Source organism: Cervus canadensis, chromosome 13, assembly GCF_019320065.1.
Source record: "Cervus canadensis isolate Bull #8, Minnesota chromosome 13, ASM1932006v1, whole genome shotgun sequence".
Taxonomy (NCBI): Eukaryota; Metazoa; Chordata; class Mammalia; order Artiodactyla; family Cervidae; genus Cervus; species Cervus canadensis.
The window spans coordinates 50,592,459-50,607,344 of record NC_057398.1 but is presented as its reverse complement, the minus strand read 5'-3'; the positions used below and the strand labels follow the sequence as shown (position 1 = coordinate 50,607,344).

Here is a 14,886-nt window from a genome sequence, read left to right as displayed (position 1 = left end):
TTGTAAAAGACAGAATAAAAGTTGAAAGGACTATTCTGAATTGTTACCAAATATGTGCATGCTAAGTCGCTTCAGTCCTATCTCTTTGCAACCCTATGGGACCATAGCCTGCCAGGCTCCTCTGTCCATGGGATTCTCCAGGCAAGAATACTGGAGTGGGTTACCATGCTCACCTCCAGGGGATCTTCCTGACCCAGGGATTGAACTCTTGTCTCTTACATCTCCTGTTAATTAGCAGGTGGGTTCTTTACCACTAGCTCCACCTCAGAGGTTCTATAGGAAATTCCAAAGATTTTAGAAGCTCTGTGCCAAAAATGGGAATGAAGACCAAAGATATATTTCTTATTATAAATCACAAAATAAGGTATATTTGTTTACTATGAAACTTTAAATACACATTTATGCCTGGAAAGATCTGACTTTGTTCCTTTTCTATTTTGATTACATCTAAAAGCTGTTTCTTAGTAACCCATGACTAAGCTGCTCTTCTATTAATCACAAGACATAAACAAGGTTTCCATATCTGTTTCTCATGCAAGATTGGAATCATAGTTGTTAACTTCTTAGGGAGCAAAACCAAAACATCTAGGTATTACGTAAACTACATAGAAAGCAACACAACTGATCTAATGAGATTCAGGAACACAGCCTCTCCTATTTTCTGACAAATGTCATATTTTGCTACATATAACCTTTTCCTAAATTGGACAAACAATAGTTTTAACAAGACAAAGGAAAACTTCTTTATGATAACACACATTAGTGCACTATATCTGTTATTATGCCTTTAACGTTTATTCCGTATTAATTGTTTCTCTTTTTAGAGTCTGAGATATTTTTAAAAGGCTACAACTTTTTACAGATAGTACACTTAATAAAAATTGTTCTTGGAAAAAGCTCAATAAAAGACCCCTTGATTTTGAACATATTTTTTTTCTCCTTTCCAAGTTTTAGTAAAAACAGATTATCTTTACCATTTTTTGTAAATATTTTATATTTGGTGTGACTCCTCACCCCCTGTGGGGAAAGGTAGGTCAAGGGTAGTGACTATAAGAAGCAGCTCATAGTTTAGATCCAGATGTAACTTAGAATGCTTCACCTGCATCAATAAGAATATGGTTTCCAGATCTTCAAATGTAATAATCCCATGATTCCTTTCAATGGCCATGTCAAACCATGTTTAGTTCTGGATGCCATCCAAGAGGGTTTTTTTTCAAATTGTGTCCAGAGGTGAGCATCAAGGGGTCTAGAAATTGTATCATCGAAAATATTTCTCATTTTGAACTAACTTCTCATTTAAATGCTTTCTTTGCTGCAATCACCCTCTGTGTTTTTTTCAATCTGACTTTATTGAGGCCTTCAATGGCTAAGTCAAAGATCTCTCTTGGAAAATGTCACATTGCACTCAAAAATATGGGGGTTATTTTCAAATATCTTTTGATATTGATTTCTAACATAATTCCACAGTGATAAGAGATCAGACTGTATGGTTTCAATACCTTTAGACCATGACTTTTTTGCATCTTGTTTCATGTTCCTAGTTTTTATGGCTCCTAGCTTACAGTCTATGGGAACTTGAATAGAATTTGTATCCTACTGTTGTGTAAAAATCATATAAATCTTAATTATGTTATATTGGTTCACAGTGCTTTTCAGGTCTACTATATTCTTCTTCTTCTTTGTATAGTCATTCTATTAATTTTTGAGAGTTTGATATTGAAACTCCAACTAAAATTCTTAATTTATCTACTTAAAAAAATGATTATAAGATAGATAACCAACAAAGACCTACTGCATAGCCCAGAGAACTCTGCTAAATATTCTTTAATAACCTAAATGGGAAAAGAATTTGAAAGAGAATAGATATGTGTATATGTGCACCTGAATCTTAGTTGTACACCTGAAACTAACATTGTTAATCAACTATATTCCAATATAAAGTAAAAAAAAAAAAAATTTAATTAAATGAAAACACTTGAGGGAATTCTCTGGTGGTCCAGTGGTTAGGACTTCATTCTTTCACTTCCTTGGGCATGGGTACAGCCTCTGGCTAGGGAAATAAGATCTTCCGAGTCATGGGTCTTGGCCAAGGGGGAAAAAAAAAAGAGCACTTGAAAAATAGGAATAGCTCTACTATAGAACAGTAGAGTTTAAAATGGGAATATGAAAGTTGTCTTACACATTTGAAAGGGATAGAACTATTATGTGTGTTTCTAAAGCAGTACTTTTTTAAAGGTGAGTAGCAACCCATTAGTGGAATGAAAAATCACTTTTATTGATCATTATCAACCTTGTTTAATAAAATAGAACACAATGGAAAATATAGAGTATATCACGTAAAATAACAGTGCTGTTGTTATTTTCTGAAAATTTTATTTTCATTTTCTGTGTGTATAGAAGATCAAGTGGAAATGCATTGCTTATAATGAAATGGCTATATATTATGTGCCTATAATAAAAATAAAATCCTCAAACATTAAAGTAGTATAAATAAGAGACTAGAGGATGGGAAGGGGGAGGCATATGTACTATTAATCAAATTTTTTAGAAACATGGCCTATCTTCATTTAAGACAGATCCATGTCCAAAATAAAACCTACAAAAGGCCAATAGTAAAACTCTTAGATAAAGAGTAGAGAATGAGGAAACTGCCATGAGGAAATAATTATTTAATATTCCAATGGTTTTTATTTGAACTCATTTTTTGTCTTTAGGATTTGTATTAGATGATGAGGAAATTGTAGACATCTTAAGAAAATCCAAGATGACTTCAAACGAAATTTCAAAGCGAATCAAAGCAACAAGAAAAGCAGAAAGTGAAATTGAGGAAACACGTAAATTGTATCTCCCCATTGCTACTCGGGGTGCCCTGCTCTACTTTCTAGTGTCTAATCTTGCAAAGATTGATTACATGTACCAATTCTCCCTAGACTGGTTTCGTCAAATTTTTGTTTCATCAGTAGTTTCCAAAAGCAAAGAACAGGAAGAACACAGTCTGAAAAGGGAGAGAATGTTTCTGAAAAAAGGTCATGAAATCACAAATCTCTCAAAAGAGCCTAAATTGGAAAGTGAAAAAAGAACCTTAGATAGACATCTTAAAAATTCAATAGATACATTGACAAGAAACATTTTTAAGGTGAGACATTCTCAAAGGTGAATTTTGCACATTCATTTGAGCCAGCTAGGCTAGCCTAACAGTTATGCTTTCTTTATAGGTGGTCTCTTCAGCTCTGTTTAATCGACATAAACTTTGCTTCTCCTTTGGGCTTTGCACTACAATCATGCAAAATAATGCTAATGGAAATTTAATGCAGGATGACGTTGGATCTCTACCAGAGGAAGAATGGAATATATTCTTAAATTCTAGCATGCTAGTAAATATTAAAGGTGTAATGCCCCAGCCTAAACTCAACAGTAAGTAAAAATAAAACCCATTAAACACATTTTCTGAAAAGTACTAAAAGATCTCTAAGGTGCGCCAAGTCAGTGCTTCTACAATGATTAAACTAAAAGCAATTTGAAGTCAAATACAATATCTAATTCATCACTGTATCCTCTACACTGTTGAGCATATTAGGTGAAAGTGAGAGTGTTAGTTGCTTCAGTTCAGTTCAGTTCAGTTGCTCAGTAGTGTCCGGACTCTTTGCGACCCCATGAATCGCAGCACGCCAGGCCTCGCTGTCCATCACAAACTCCCGGAGCTTACTCAAACTCATGTCCATCGAGTCGGTGATGCCATCCAGCCATCTCATCCTCTGTCATCCCTTTCTCCTCCTGCCCCCAATCCCGCCCAGCATCAGGGTCTTTTCCAATGAGTCAACTCTTCGCATGAAGTGGCCAAAGTATTGGAGTTTCAGCTTCAGCATCAATCCTTCCAATGAACACCCAGGACTTATCTCCTTCAGGATGGACTGATTGGATCTCCTCGCAGTCCAAGGGACTCTCAAGAGTCTTCTCCAACACCACAGTTCAAAAGCATCAATTTTTCGGCGCTCAGCTTTCTTCACAGTCCAACTCTCACATCCATACATGACCACTGGAAAAACCATAGCCTTGATCAGACGGGCCTTTGTTGGCAAAGTCATGTCTCTGCTTTTTAATATGTTATCTAGGTTGGTCATAACTTTCCTTCCAGGGAGTAAGCATCTTTTAATTTCATGGCTGCAGTCACCATCTGCAGTGATTTTGGTTAGTCACTTAGTCATGTCCAACTCTGCAACATGTGGACTGTAGCTTGATAGGCTCCTCGGTCCCTGGGATTTCCCAGACAAGAATAGTGGAGTGGGTAGGCATTCCCTTCTCCAGAGTATCTTCTCCACCCAGGGATCAAACCTGGGTCTCCTCCTCTTCTTTACCATCTGAGTCACCAGGGAAGCCTGTAACTGATACTCAATAATTTTTGAATGAATAAATAAGTGACAATTGCTAGGTTATTATAATTCTAATCTATAAAGCAGAATACCTAATGCTTATCAATAGGGACACACACACACACACACACACACACACATCCTTTGATTAAATACCATCAGAAGGTGAATTTCACCCTCAGTTGCCCTCAGTTTCTTATGAAAATCCCCTGAAAATTTGAACTACAAAAATCACTCTTATCCAAAAGATTAGGCAAAATATAAGTATTGGATCTTTGCAGATGCTCCAGTGTTGTATATTTTTAATATGTTTATGTTTTAAATTATGGTAAAAATATACATAACATAGAATTTGCCATCTTAGCCATTTTTAAGTGTACAGTTCAGCAGCATTAATACATTCGTATTATTGTGCTATGTTATAATTTTAAGTTGTTAAATGTTTAGTTTCTAGTTGTGTCTGACTCTTTGTGACCTCATGGACTGCAGCGTGCCAGACCTCCTTGTCCCATCTCCTGGAGTTTGTCCAAGTTCATTTCCATTGCATGTCCAGCCGTCTCATCCTCTGATGCCCTCTTCTCCTTCTGCCTTCAATCTTTCCCAGCATCAGGGTCTTTTTCCAATGAGTTCACATCAGGTGGCCAAAGTATTGGCCAAAGATTCAGCTTCAGCATCAGTCCTACCAATGAGTATTAAGGGTTGATTTATTTAACATTGGCTGGTTTCATCTCCTTGCTGTCCAAGGGACTCACAAGAATCTTCTCCAGCACCACAGTTTGAAAGCGTCATTTCTTCAGTGCTCTGCCTTCTTCATGGTCCAGCTCTCACAACTGTACATGACTACTGGAAAGACCGTAGCCTTGACTATACAGACCTTTGTCAGCAAACTGATGTCTTTGCTTTTTAGCACACTAAGTTTCTCATAGCTTTTCTGCCAAGAAGGAATTGTCTTCTAATTTCATGGCTGTAGTCACCATCCACAGTGATTTTAGAGCCCAAGAAGAGGAAATCTGTCACTGCTTCCACATTTTCCCCTTCTATTTGCCGTGAAGTGATGCCATGATTTTAGTTTTTTTAATATTTAGTTTTTACCCAGCTTTTTCATTCTCCTCCTTCACCCTCATCAAAAGGTTATTTAGTTCCTCTTCGCTTTCTGCCATTGGAGTGATATCATCTGCATATCTGTGGTTGTTGATTCTTCTCATGGCAATCTTGATTCCAGCTTGTAATTCATCCAACCCAGCATTTCTCATGATGTGCTCTGCATATAAACAGCTTTGTTGTACCCACTTCTCAGTCCCGAACCAGGCAGTTGTTTCACAGAGTTCTAACTGTTGCTTCTTGACCAGCATATAGGTTTCTCAGGAGACAGGTAAGATGGTCTGGTATTCCCATCTCTCTAAGTTGCAACATGTTAAATTTAAAGGAAATCTGACATTCTCCCTGAGGAGGAAAAGGTGGTGATTTGTCAATTGTTTTCAGACTATTAGCAGAAACTAAAAGTCAGAATGAAAATATGAAAACAGTTGCTATCCAAACATTTGGATAGTTTTATTTTTTCTTTGCTTTTATAGTACCAAAAGCTGGCACACAGTAAATGTTTGGTAAATGACTCTTGAATCAATGAAAGTTCTTTTGAATTTATTAAAATTATTTTCCTTGAAAAAAATAGACAACAATAATTCAATGGCTTTAAAAATTTTAAATGTATGGAACAAGGTATCTCAGAAAAATCCAAGGAAAATGTGAACAGCCAAGCATCAATATGAAAATAAGTACAGACTACTGTTAACATAATTCAACTTCTAATAGTTCTCAGACTCTGCACCTCACAATTCTAGACACCATATTTACAAGAGGGTAAATCTGAGTGTCATAATCTCATTCAGAAGTTTATTCCTCAACTACTCGCCTAAGACCAAGAGACAAGATCATGCAGCAAAACAGGTGGCCAAAAATTCAGCAGCAGCAGCCAATCAAAGAGGTGTCTACTGTAGTTGCAATCATTAAAACATTCTCAATATACTTTCAGAAATAACAACATCATATCACCATGTAGTACACCTGAAACTCATATAATGTTGAATGCCAATTAAATTTTAATTAATTAGTTAAAATTATTTTTAGCTCTCAAGAAAAAACAAAGGTATTTAATAGCTTCCATTTTTAACTATATAAGCCATGTGTATTGATTATAAAAGCCATTATAATCACACATACAGAAAAGAAGTAAATAAATTCTACCATCCAGAGAGACAACTACTATTAATATTACTGTGTTTTATCCTTTCACTTTTTTCTTCCACATATATATTCTTTATATCCATTCATATTCATATATGTTCATTTTTTGAAATATAGTTGACATACAATGTTACCTTAGTTTCAGGTGCACTACATAATATTTTGATATTTGCATACATTGTCATTTGATTATAATCACAACAAGTATAGTAACCATCTGTCTCCATACAAAGTTCTTTAAATATAATAGCCATATTCTTTATGCTGTATATTACACACTCATGATTATTTATTGTATAACTGAAGGTTTCTACTTCTTAAACCTCTTCATCTATTTTGTCCACCCACAACACCTTCTGGCAGCCACCCATTTGTTCTCAATATCTATGAGTTTGCTTTTGTTTTGCTTTGTTTCCTTGGTTTGTTTCTTAGATTTCACAAACAATCTAGATTTAGATTCTTCATGCAGCATTTCTCTTTCTCTAACTTATTTTATTTAGCATAATACTCTCTTGGTCCACCCATGTTGTTACAAAATGTAAGATTTCATTTTTTATGTCTGAGTAATAGTCTATTGTATGTGTATACCACATCTTCTTTATTCATTTGTCTGTCAATGGAACTTGGAATGCTTTCATATCTTCAGTTCAGTTTAGTCACTCAGTCGTATCCAACCCTTTTGCGACCCCATGAATCACAGTACGACAGGCCTCCCTGTCCATTACCAACTCCCAGAGCTTACTCAAACTCATGTCCATCGAGTCGGTGATGCCATCCAGCCATCTCATCCTCTGTCGTTCCCTTCTCCTCCTGCCCCCAATCCCTCCCAGCATCAGGGTCTTTTCCAATGAGTCAACTTTTTGCATGAGGTGGCCAAAGTATTGGAGTTTCAGCTTTAGCATCAGTCCTTCCAATGAACACCCAGGACTGATCTCCTTTAGGATGGACTGGTTGAATCTCCTTGCAGTCCAAGGGACTCTCAAGAGTCTTTTCCAACACCAAAAGCATCAATTCTTCGGCACTCAGCTCTCTTTATAGTCCAACTCTCACATTCATACATGACCACTGGAAAAACCATAGCCTTGACTAGACAGACCTTTGTTGGCAAAGCAATGTCTCTGCTTTTTAATATGCTATCTAGGTTGGTCATAACTTTCCTTCCAAGGAGTAAGCATCTTTTAATTTCATGGCTGCAATCACCATCTGCAGTGACTTTGGAGCCCCCCAGAAATAAAGTCTGACACTGTTTCCCTATTTATTTCCCATGAGGTGATGGGACCAGATGCCATGATCTTAGTTTTCTGAATGTTGAGCTTTAAGCCCACTTTTTCACTCTCCTCTTTCACTTTCATTAAGAGGCTCTTTAGTTCTTCTTCACTTTCTGCCATAAGGGTGGTGTCATCTGCACATCTGAGGTTATTGATATTTCTCCCTGCAATCTTGATTCCAGCTTGTGCTTCTTCCAACCCAGCATTTCTCATGATGTACTCTGCATATAAGTTAAAATAAGCAGGGTGACAATATACAGCCTTGATGTACTCCTTTTCCTATTTGGAACCAGTCTGTTGTTCCATGTCCAGTTCTAACTGTTGCTTCCTGACCTGCATACAGATTTCTCAAGAGGCAGGTCAGGTGCTCTGGTATTCCCATCTCTTTCAGAATTTATATAAAGGCTTTGGCATAGTCAATAAAGCAGAAATAGATGTTTTTCTGGAACTCTCTCGCTTTTTTGATGATCCAGTGGATGTAGGCAATTTGATCTCTGGTTCCTCTGCCTTTTCTAAAACCAGCTTGAACATCTGGAAGTTCATGGTTCACATATTGCTGAAGCCTGGCTTGGAGAATTTTGAGCATTACTTTACTAGCGTGTGAGATGAGTGCAATTGTGCGGTAGTTCGAGCATTTTTTGGCATTGCCTTTCTTTGGGATTAGAATGAAAACTGACCTTTTCCAGTCCTGTGGCCACTGCTGAGTTTTCCTGCCAGGGTCCAGCCCCAGCAGGATCCAGGGGAACCCTCAGGATGAACGGCGTCGGCGAATGAGAGAGAGAGAGACCAGACCAGGATATGCAGCAGAGTTTGGCAGTTGCTTTCTTTTTCACCATTGCCTTTATACCCTAAGTTGGTACATTTCTAAGGGGCAGATAAGCATACAGACTGTTTAACATTACATCAGCTTGTCCTTCACGAAACCAGATGTGCTCTGTATATTTTTGTTTATGAGAGTCTTTTCCCATAGATTTTTTGGTACATTATCTTCTGGCCTTGAGCTTAGCAGAAAACAGAAAAGTGGCAGTCTCATGGTACAGCAGGTTGCAACATAATAGAAATATGACTCTGTTAACATAAAAGTCAGTCTTTTTGCAGAAGTTCTCAGCTAAATTTATCTAAAAAGTTTAACACACAAAGACTGCGGCTCTGTGAGGGAGCCCTTGTTTAGCACTCCTGGTTAAAATGAACAATTATCTTATTGTTTTTACACTAGGGCTAAGCTCTTATTTTTCTAGATCTCCAACTATATTAACAATAGTTTCCACTGCACAACCTCAGCACATTAACATCAATCAAACGTTGATCTAATAACCACTTTTAAAACAATATTTTTTGTATTCTCTAATAGGGCTTCCTCACCCCCCAAAGGGCTCTGTGCCTATTAGGGCCCTTTTTATGGTTAATCTCTATGTATAATATCTTTTGGCTTTCAGGCCTGTTGACAATTTATGGCTTGTACCTGGTATAACTTTAAGCAACTTCAGTAGCCGACCCTGTCTTTTTTGTGGTTAATCTATTTTCTTTCTAATAGGTGTCATCTCCATGGGAGCTAGATAGGATTACATTTTCACAGAACAGAAATGCAAAGGATTGCAAAAACAGCAGATATGGCACAAAACAGGCTCTTATTCTAAAAGTTAATTACCTGCAAGAAGTCACCAGCTAATCTCTATCTAAAGTACTTTTTATTAGGCACATTTGTGGCTATTTTATTTGTGGAGCTTTTCTCACCCTGCGGAGGGACCTATGCTTAATGGTGTCTTTTGTTAGCGTACTGTGCTTAGGATGTTTAGAACAATCATGAGCATTTTTTGCAATGAGAGCACACATATGTATCAAACAAGCCAGAATGCCAGCAAAAGGGTTTGAATTGAAGCATTTCCTTCATCCCTGGCCCCTTCATAGGGTAGCAGCGTCCAGGAGATTTATTAATTAGGGTTTTAAGTTGGTCCTCATTCAGTGAAAGAGGAGCAGGAGAGCTCTCGGCAGGCAACACAAGAATCTGCAGCAGGGCAAACAAGAACAACAGCAGAAAAAGGGGGGAGGATACAGGGTGGGGTAGAGGCCGAGGCCAACCTGGAGGGTCCCTTATCCTAAACGGCCTTGCCTGTCAGGTTTTTTCCTCGTGACCTCGTCATGGATGGGGTCCCGGAAGGCCTTGCCTGCCCGGTATTTTCTTCATGACCTCGTCACGGGTGGGACCTCCCATAATGGCTCCTGGCATTTTCCTAATTTGCTGGCGTATTGAGTGCAGCACTATCACAGCATCATCTTTTAGGATTTGAAATAGCTCAACTGGAATTCCATCACCTCCGCTAGCTTTGTTCGTAGTGATGCTTCCTAAGGCCCACTTGACTTCACATTCCAGGATGTCTGGCTCTAGGTGAGTGATCACACCATCATGAACACCTGGGTCATGAAGATTTTTTTGTACAGTTCTTCTGTGTATTCTTGCCACCTTTTCTTAATCTCTTCTGCTTCTGTTAGGTCCATACCATTTCTGTCTTTTATCGAGCCCATCTTTGTATGAAATATTCCCTTGGTATCTCTTATTTTCTTGAAGAGATCTCTAGTCTTTCTCATTCTATTGTTTTCCTCTATTTCTTTGCATTGATTGCTGAGGAAGGCCTTCTTATCTCTCCTTGCTATTCTTTGGAATTCTACATTCAAATGGGAATATCTTTCCTTTTCTCCTTTGCTTTTCGCTTCTCTTCTTTTCACAGCTATTTGTAAGGCCTCCTCAGACAGCCATTTTGCTTTTTTGCATTTCTTTTCCATGGGGATAGACTTGATCCCTGTCTCCTGTACAATGTTACAAACCTCCGTCCATAGTTCATCAGGCACTCTGTCTATCGGATCTAGTCCCTTAAATCTATTTCTCACTTCCACTGTATAATCATAAGGGATTTCATTTAGGTCATACCTGAATGGTCTAGTGGGTTTCCCTACTTTCTTCAATTTAAGTCTGAATTTGGCAATAAGGATTTCATGATCTGAGCCACAGTCAGCTCCCAGTCTTATTTTTGCTGACTGTATAGAGCTTCTCCATCTTTGGCTGCAAAGAATGTAATCAATCTGATTTCGGTGTTGACCATCTGGTGATGTCCATGTGTAGAGTCTTCTCTTGTGTTGTTGGAAGAGGGTGTTTGCTATGACCAGTGCGTTCTCCTGGCAAAACTCTATTAGCCTTTGCCCTGCTTCATTATGTACTCCAAGGCCAAATTTGCCTGTTACTCCAGGTGTTTCTTGACTTCCTACTTTTGCATTCCAGTCCCCTATAATGAAAAGGACATCTTTTTTGGGTGTTAGTTCTAAAAGGTCTTGTAGGTCTTCATAGAACCGTTCAACTTCAGCTTCTTCAGCGTTACTGGATGGGGCCTAGGCTTGGATTACCATGATATATTCAATATGGTTTGCCTTGGAAACAAACAGAGATCATTCTGTCATTTTTGAGATTGCATCCAAGTACTGCATTTTGGACTCTTTTGTTGACCATGATGGCTACTCCGTTTCTTCTAAGGGATTCCTGCCCACAGTAGTAGATATAATAGTCATCTGAGTTAAATTCACCCATTCCAGTCTATTTTAGTTCGCTGATTCCTAGAATGTGGACGTTCACTCTTGCCATCTCCTCTTTGACCACTTCCAATTTGCCTTGATTCATGGACCTAACATTCCAGGTTCCTATGCAATATTGCTCTTTATAGCATCTGACCTTGCTTCTATCCCCAGTCCCATCCACAACTGGGTATTGTTTTTGCTTGGCTCCATCCCTTCATTCTTTCTGGGGTTATTTCTCCACTGATCTCCAGTAGCATATTGGGCACCTGCCGACATGGGGAGTTCCTCTTTCAGTATCTTATCATTTTGCCTTTCCATACTGTTCATGGGGTTCTCAAGGCAAGAAAACTGAAGTGGTTTACCATTCCCTTCTCCAGTTGACCACATTCTGTCAGACCTCTCCACCATGACCCGACCATCTTGGGTGGCCGCACACGCCGTATCTTAGCTATTTATAAATATTAAGGTATTTCATACCTTAGCTATTGTAAATCAAGCTGCAATGAACATTGGAGAGCACACAACTTTTCAAGTTAATGTTTTTGTTTTCTTTGGGCAAATACCCAGAAGCAAAATTGCTAGATCATGTGGTAATTTCATTTTTAACTTTTGGGGGAACTTCATAACTTTTTCCATAGTGTGTGTACCAATTTACAATCCTCTCTTGTTCCTTCAGTTGAAAGTAGTTCCTCTGCTTTTCATTTTACTTAACTTTCCCTGCTTCTATAAATTTAGGTGAAACTGTTATAAAGAAGCAGAGAAAGTTATTGTGAAAGGTACTATTACCTACTGTGGTCTCAAAGGAGTGTTCTTACGTGGCAGTGTCCCTCTGCAGACTCTGTGCGCCCCATACCTTTGGTGGGGGGCTGGATTTGATGTGGATTCCACTCACGTTTTTCCTCAGGGTGTGTTGGCAGTTATCACCTTGGTAGGAAGTGTAGCTGGAGATAAAGAAGCTAAAGCATGCACAGAGTGTAAGGAGGACTTCCTATCTATTCAGTGTCCATCACCATGGGAGTCTGTTCCCAAGGTGCTACAGTAGAAGCCCTGAGGGTTTAATTCCAGCTGGTTCTATTCCCTTTAAGTGTGTGTTTTTCCTCCTTCCCCCCATTGGGACCCTTGCCCCAAAGAATGGGGGTGCCGAAGCCAAGGATGCTCATGTGCCCACAGAAGTCTTGTGGGTGTCTTCAGCTCCCCTCAGACACAGCCCAGAGTTGCGTCTTTTCCCTGGTCATGACCAGCCTAGATCTAGTGTTGTGCTATGTCATGGAGTGAGTGGGGCTGAAGCACTCACTTGGCTTGGGCTGGAGAGCACAGTGAGGTGGTCACAGAAACCTAGCAGCTGTGCTGCCGTCCACAGTCTGGGCTGCCCCTTGAGTAAGTACCGACAATGGCCACTGCTGCTCACCTAGGCTATGCCCCAGGCCCCCCAAGTCACCTCTGCATCCCTAGGTAGAGTCTCCATAGCTGCTGGTAGGCTTGAATTCAGTGTCATGCTCTGGCATGGAATGAGCAGATCTGGACATTCACTTGGTTCAGGTAGGTGAGGTCTGGGGGCAAGCCAGCATCTACATACTCTTCGCAAGTGGAGTCCAGCCTTCTCAAGCCTTTCTAGTTGTCCATATGGTTCTCTATTCAGCTAAGGGACTTGTCTTCTACACATAGGGCTCCAGGACTATGTGTAGTCATTTGTGGCTTGACTGACACACACACCAGGCAAGTGTCCTTCAAAAAAAAGGGAAAAGTTAAGACTTTCAGAAAAAAAACAGGAGTTGAGAGAAATAATTACCTGCTCAGTATAAATGCTAAAGGAAGTCCTTCAAGTATAAACAAAATGATAATAGAGAGCAACATAAAGCCGTATAAAAATAGTTGATTCTATAGTAATGGTAAATAGATTTAAAAATATAGAAACCTGTACTATTGTAATTTGGACACATAGAATTTAAATGACAAAAAGCATTTTGAAAACTTTAAATCTGGGATTTCCCTAGTGGTCCAGTGGTTCAGAGTCTGCCTTGCAATGCAGGAGTCACAGGTTCAGTCCCTGGTCGAGGAACTAAGATCCCACATGCCACGAAGCTACTGAGCCTGTGTCTCACAACTACAGAGCATATGCTGCAACAAAGATCCTACATGATGCAACAAAGATCCCACGTGCCACAACTAAGACCTGACACAGCCAAACAAACAAACAAATAAAAAGCAAAAGAACCCTATAAATCTATGTTAACAAGTATATAATATATAACGATGTGGCCTGTGATATCAGTAAAATAAAATGTTGGGGGTAGCTATTAAGAAGAAAGTTTTGTATGCAGTTGAAATTGTTTTTCTCAGTTGAAAATACAATGCTATAACTTTAAGGTGTTTTATGTATTTGCACTGGTAACCCCCATAGTCAATTTTGTGTGTCAGTTTGTCTGGGCTAAGAAATACTCAGATAGCTGATAAAACATTCTTTCTTTTTTTAAAATGTACTTATTTGTTTATTTTTGTCTGTGCTGGGTCTTCATTGCTGTATGTCAGCTTTCTCTAGTTGCAGCAAGTGGGGGCTACTCTTCATTGCAATGCTCAGACTTCTCATTGCAGTGGCTTTTTATTGCAGAGCATGGGCTCTAGAGTATGGGCTCAGTAGTTGTATTGTGATACACAGGCTTAGTTGCCCCTTGGCAGGTAGAAACTTCCCAGACCAGGGATCAAACCCATGTCCCCTGCGTTGGCAGATGGATTCTTAACCACTGGACCACCAAGCATGTCCCTGATAAAACATTATTTCTGAGTATGTCTGTGAACTAAGATCCCAAATGTCTCACAACCAAAAAACCAAACATAAAACAGAGCAGTGTTGTAACAAATTCAATAAAGACTAAAAATGGTCCACAGGGGGGAAAAAAAATCTTAACAAAAATAACATTAAAAGGAATTAAATACTTAGGAATAAACTTAACCAAGGAGGTGAAAGACTTGTACAAAACATTGCTGAAAGAAGTTAAAGAAGGCACAAATAAATGGAAAGACATCACATGGTCATGGATTGGGAGACTTAGTATTGTTAAGAAAGCCATACTAACCAAAATCAATCTACAGATTTAATGCAATCTCTATCAAAACCTCGATGCCATTTTTTAAGGAAACAAAAAATTTCTTCCTAAATTTCATATGAAAATTCAAGTGATTCCAAATAGCCAAAACAATTTTGAAAAAGAAGAAAGTTGGAGGCATCACGTTTCCTGATTTCAAACTATATTTAAATCTACAGTAATCAAAACAGTCTATTACTGGTATAAAGATAGACAAATAGACCAAAAGAACAAAATAGAGAGCATAGAAATTAATCCTCCTACATAGGATCAAATGATCTTCAAAAAGTTATGAAGACCACTCAATAGAAAAAGAGCAGTCAGTCTCTTCAACAAATGGTGTTAGACTGTTAATCA

At 38.7% G+C, this 14,886-nt stretch overlaps 1 protein-coding gene across 1 annotated transcript in view; it reads left to right on the top strand.

The window, feature by feature from the left end:
* Nucleotides 1-14,886, top strand: part of DNAH14 (dynein axonemal heavy chain 14) — a 394,377-nt gene that overhangs the window by 318,990 nt on the left and 60,501 nt on the right. Inside the window, exons 68-69 of the mRNA XM_043484666.1 lie at nt 2,715-3,136; nt 3,216-3,414. Of these exons, the coding sequence (XP_043340601.1) occupies nt 2,715-3,136; nt 3,216-3,414 (621 nt within the window). The remainder of the gene's footprint in view (nt 1-2,714; nt 3,137-3,215; nt 3,415-14,886) is intronic.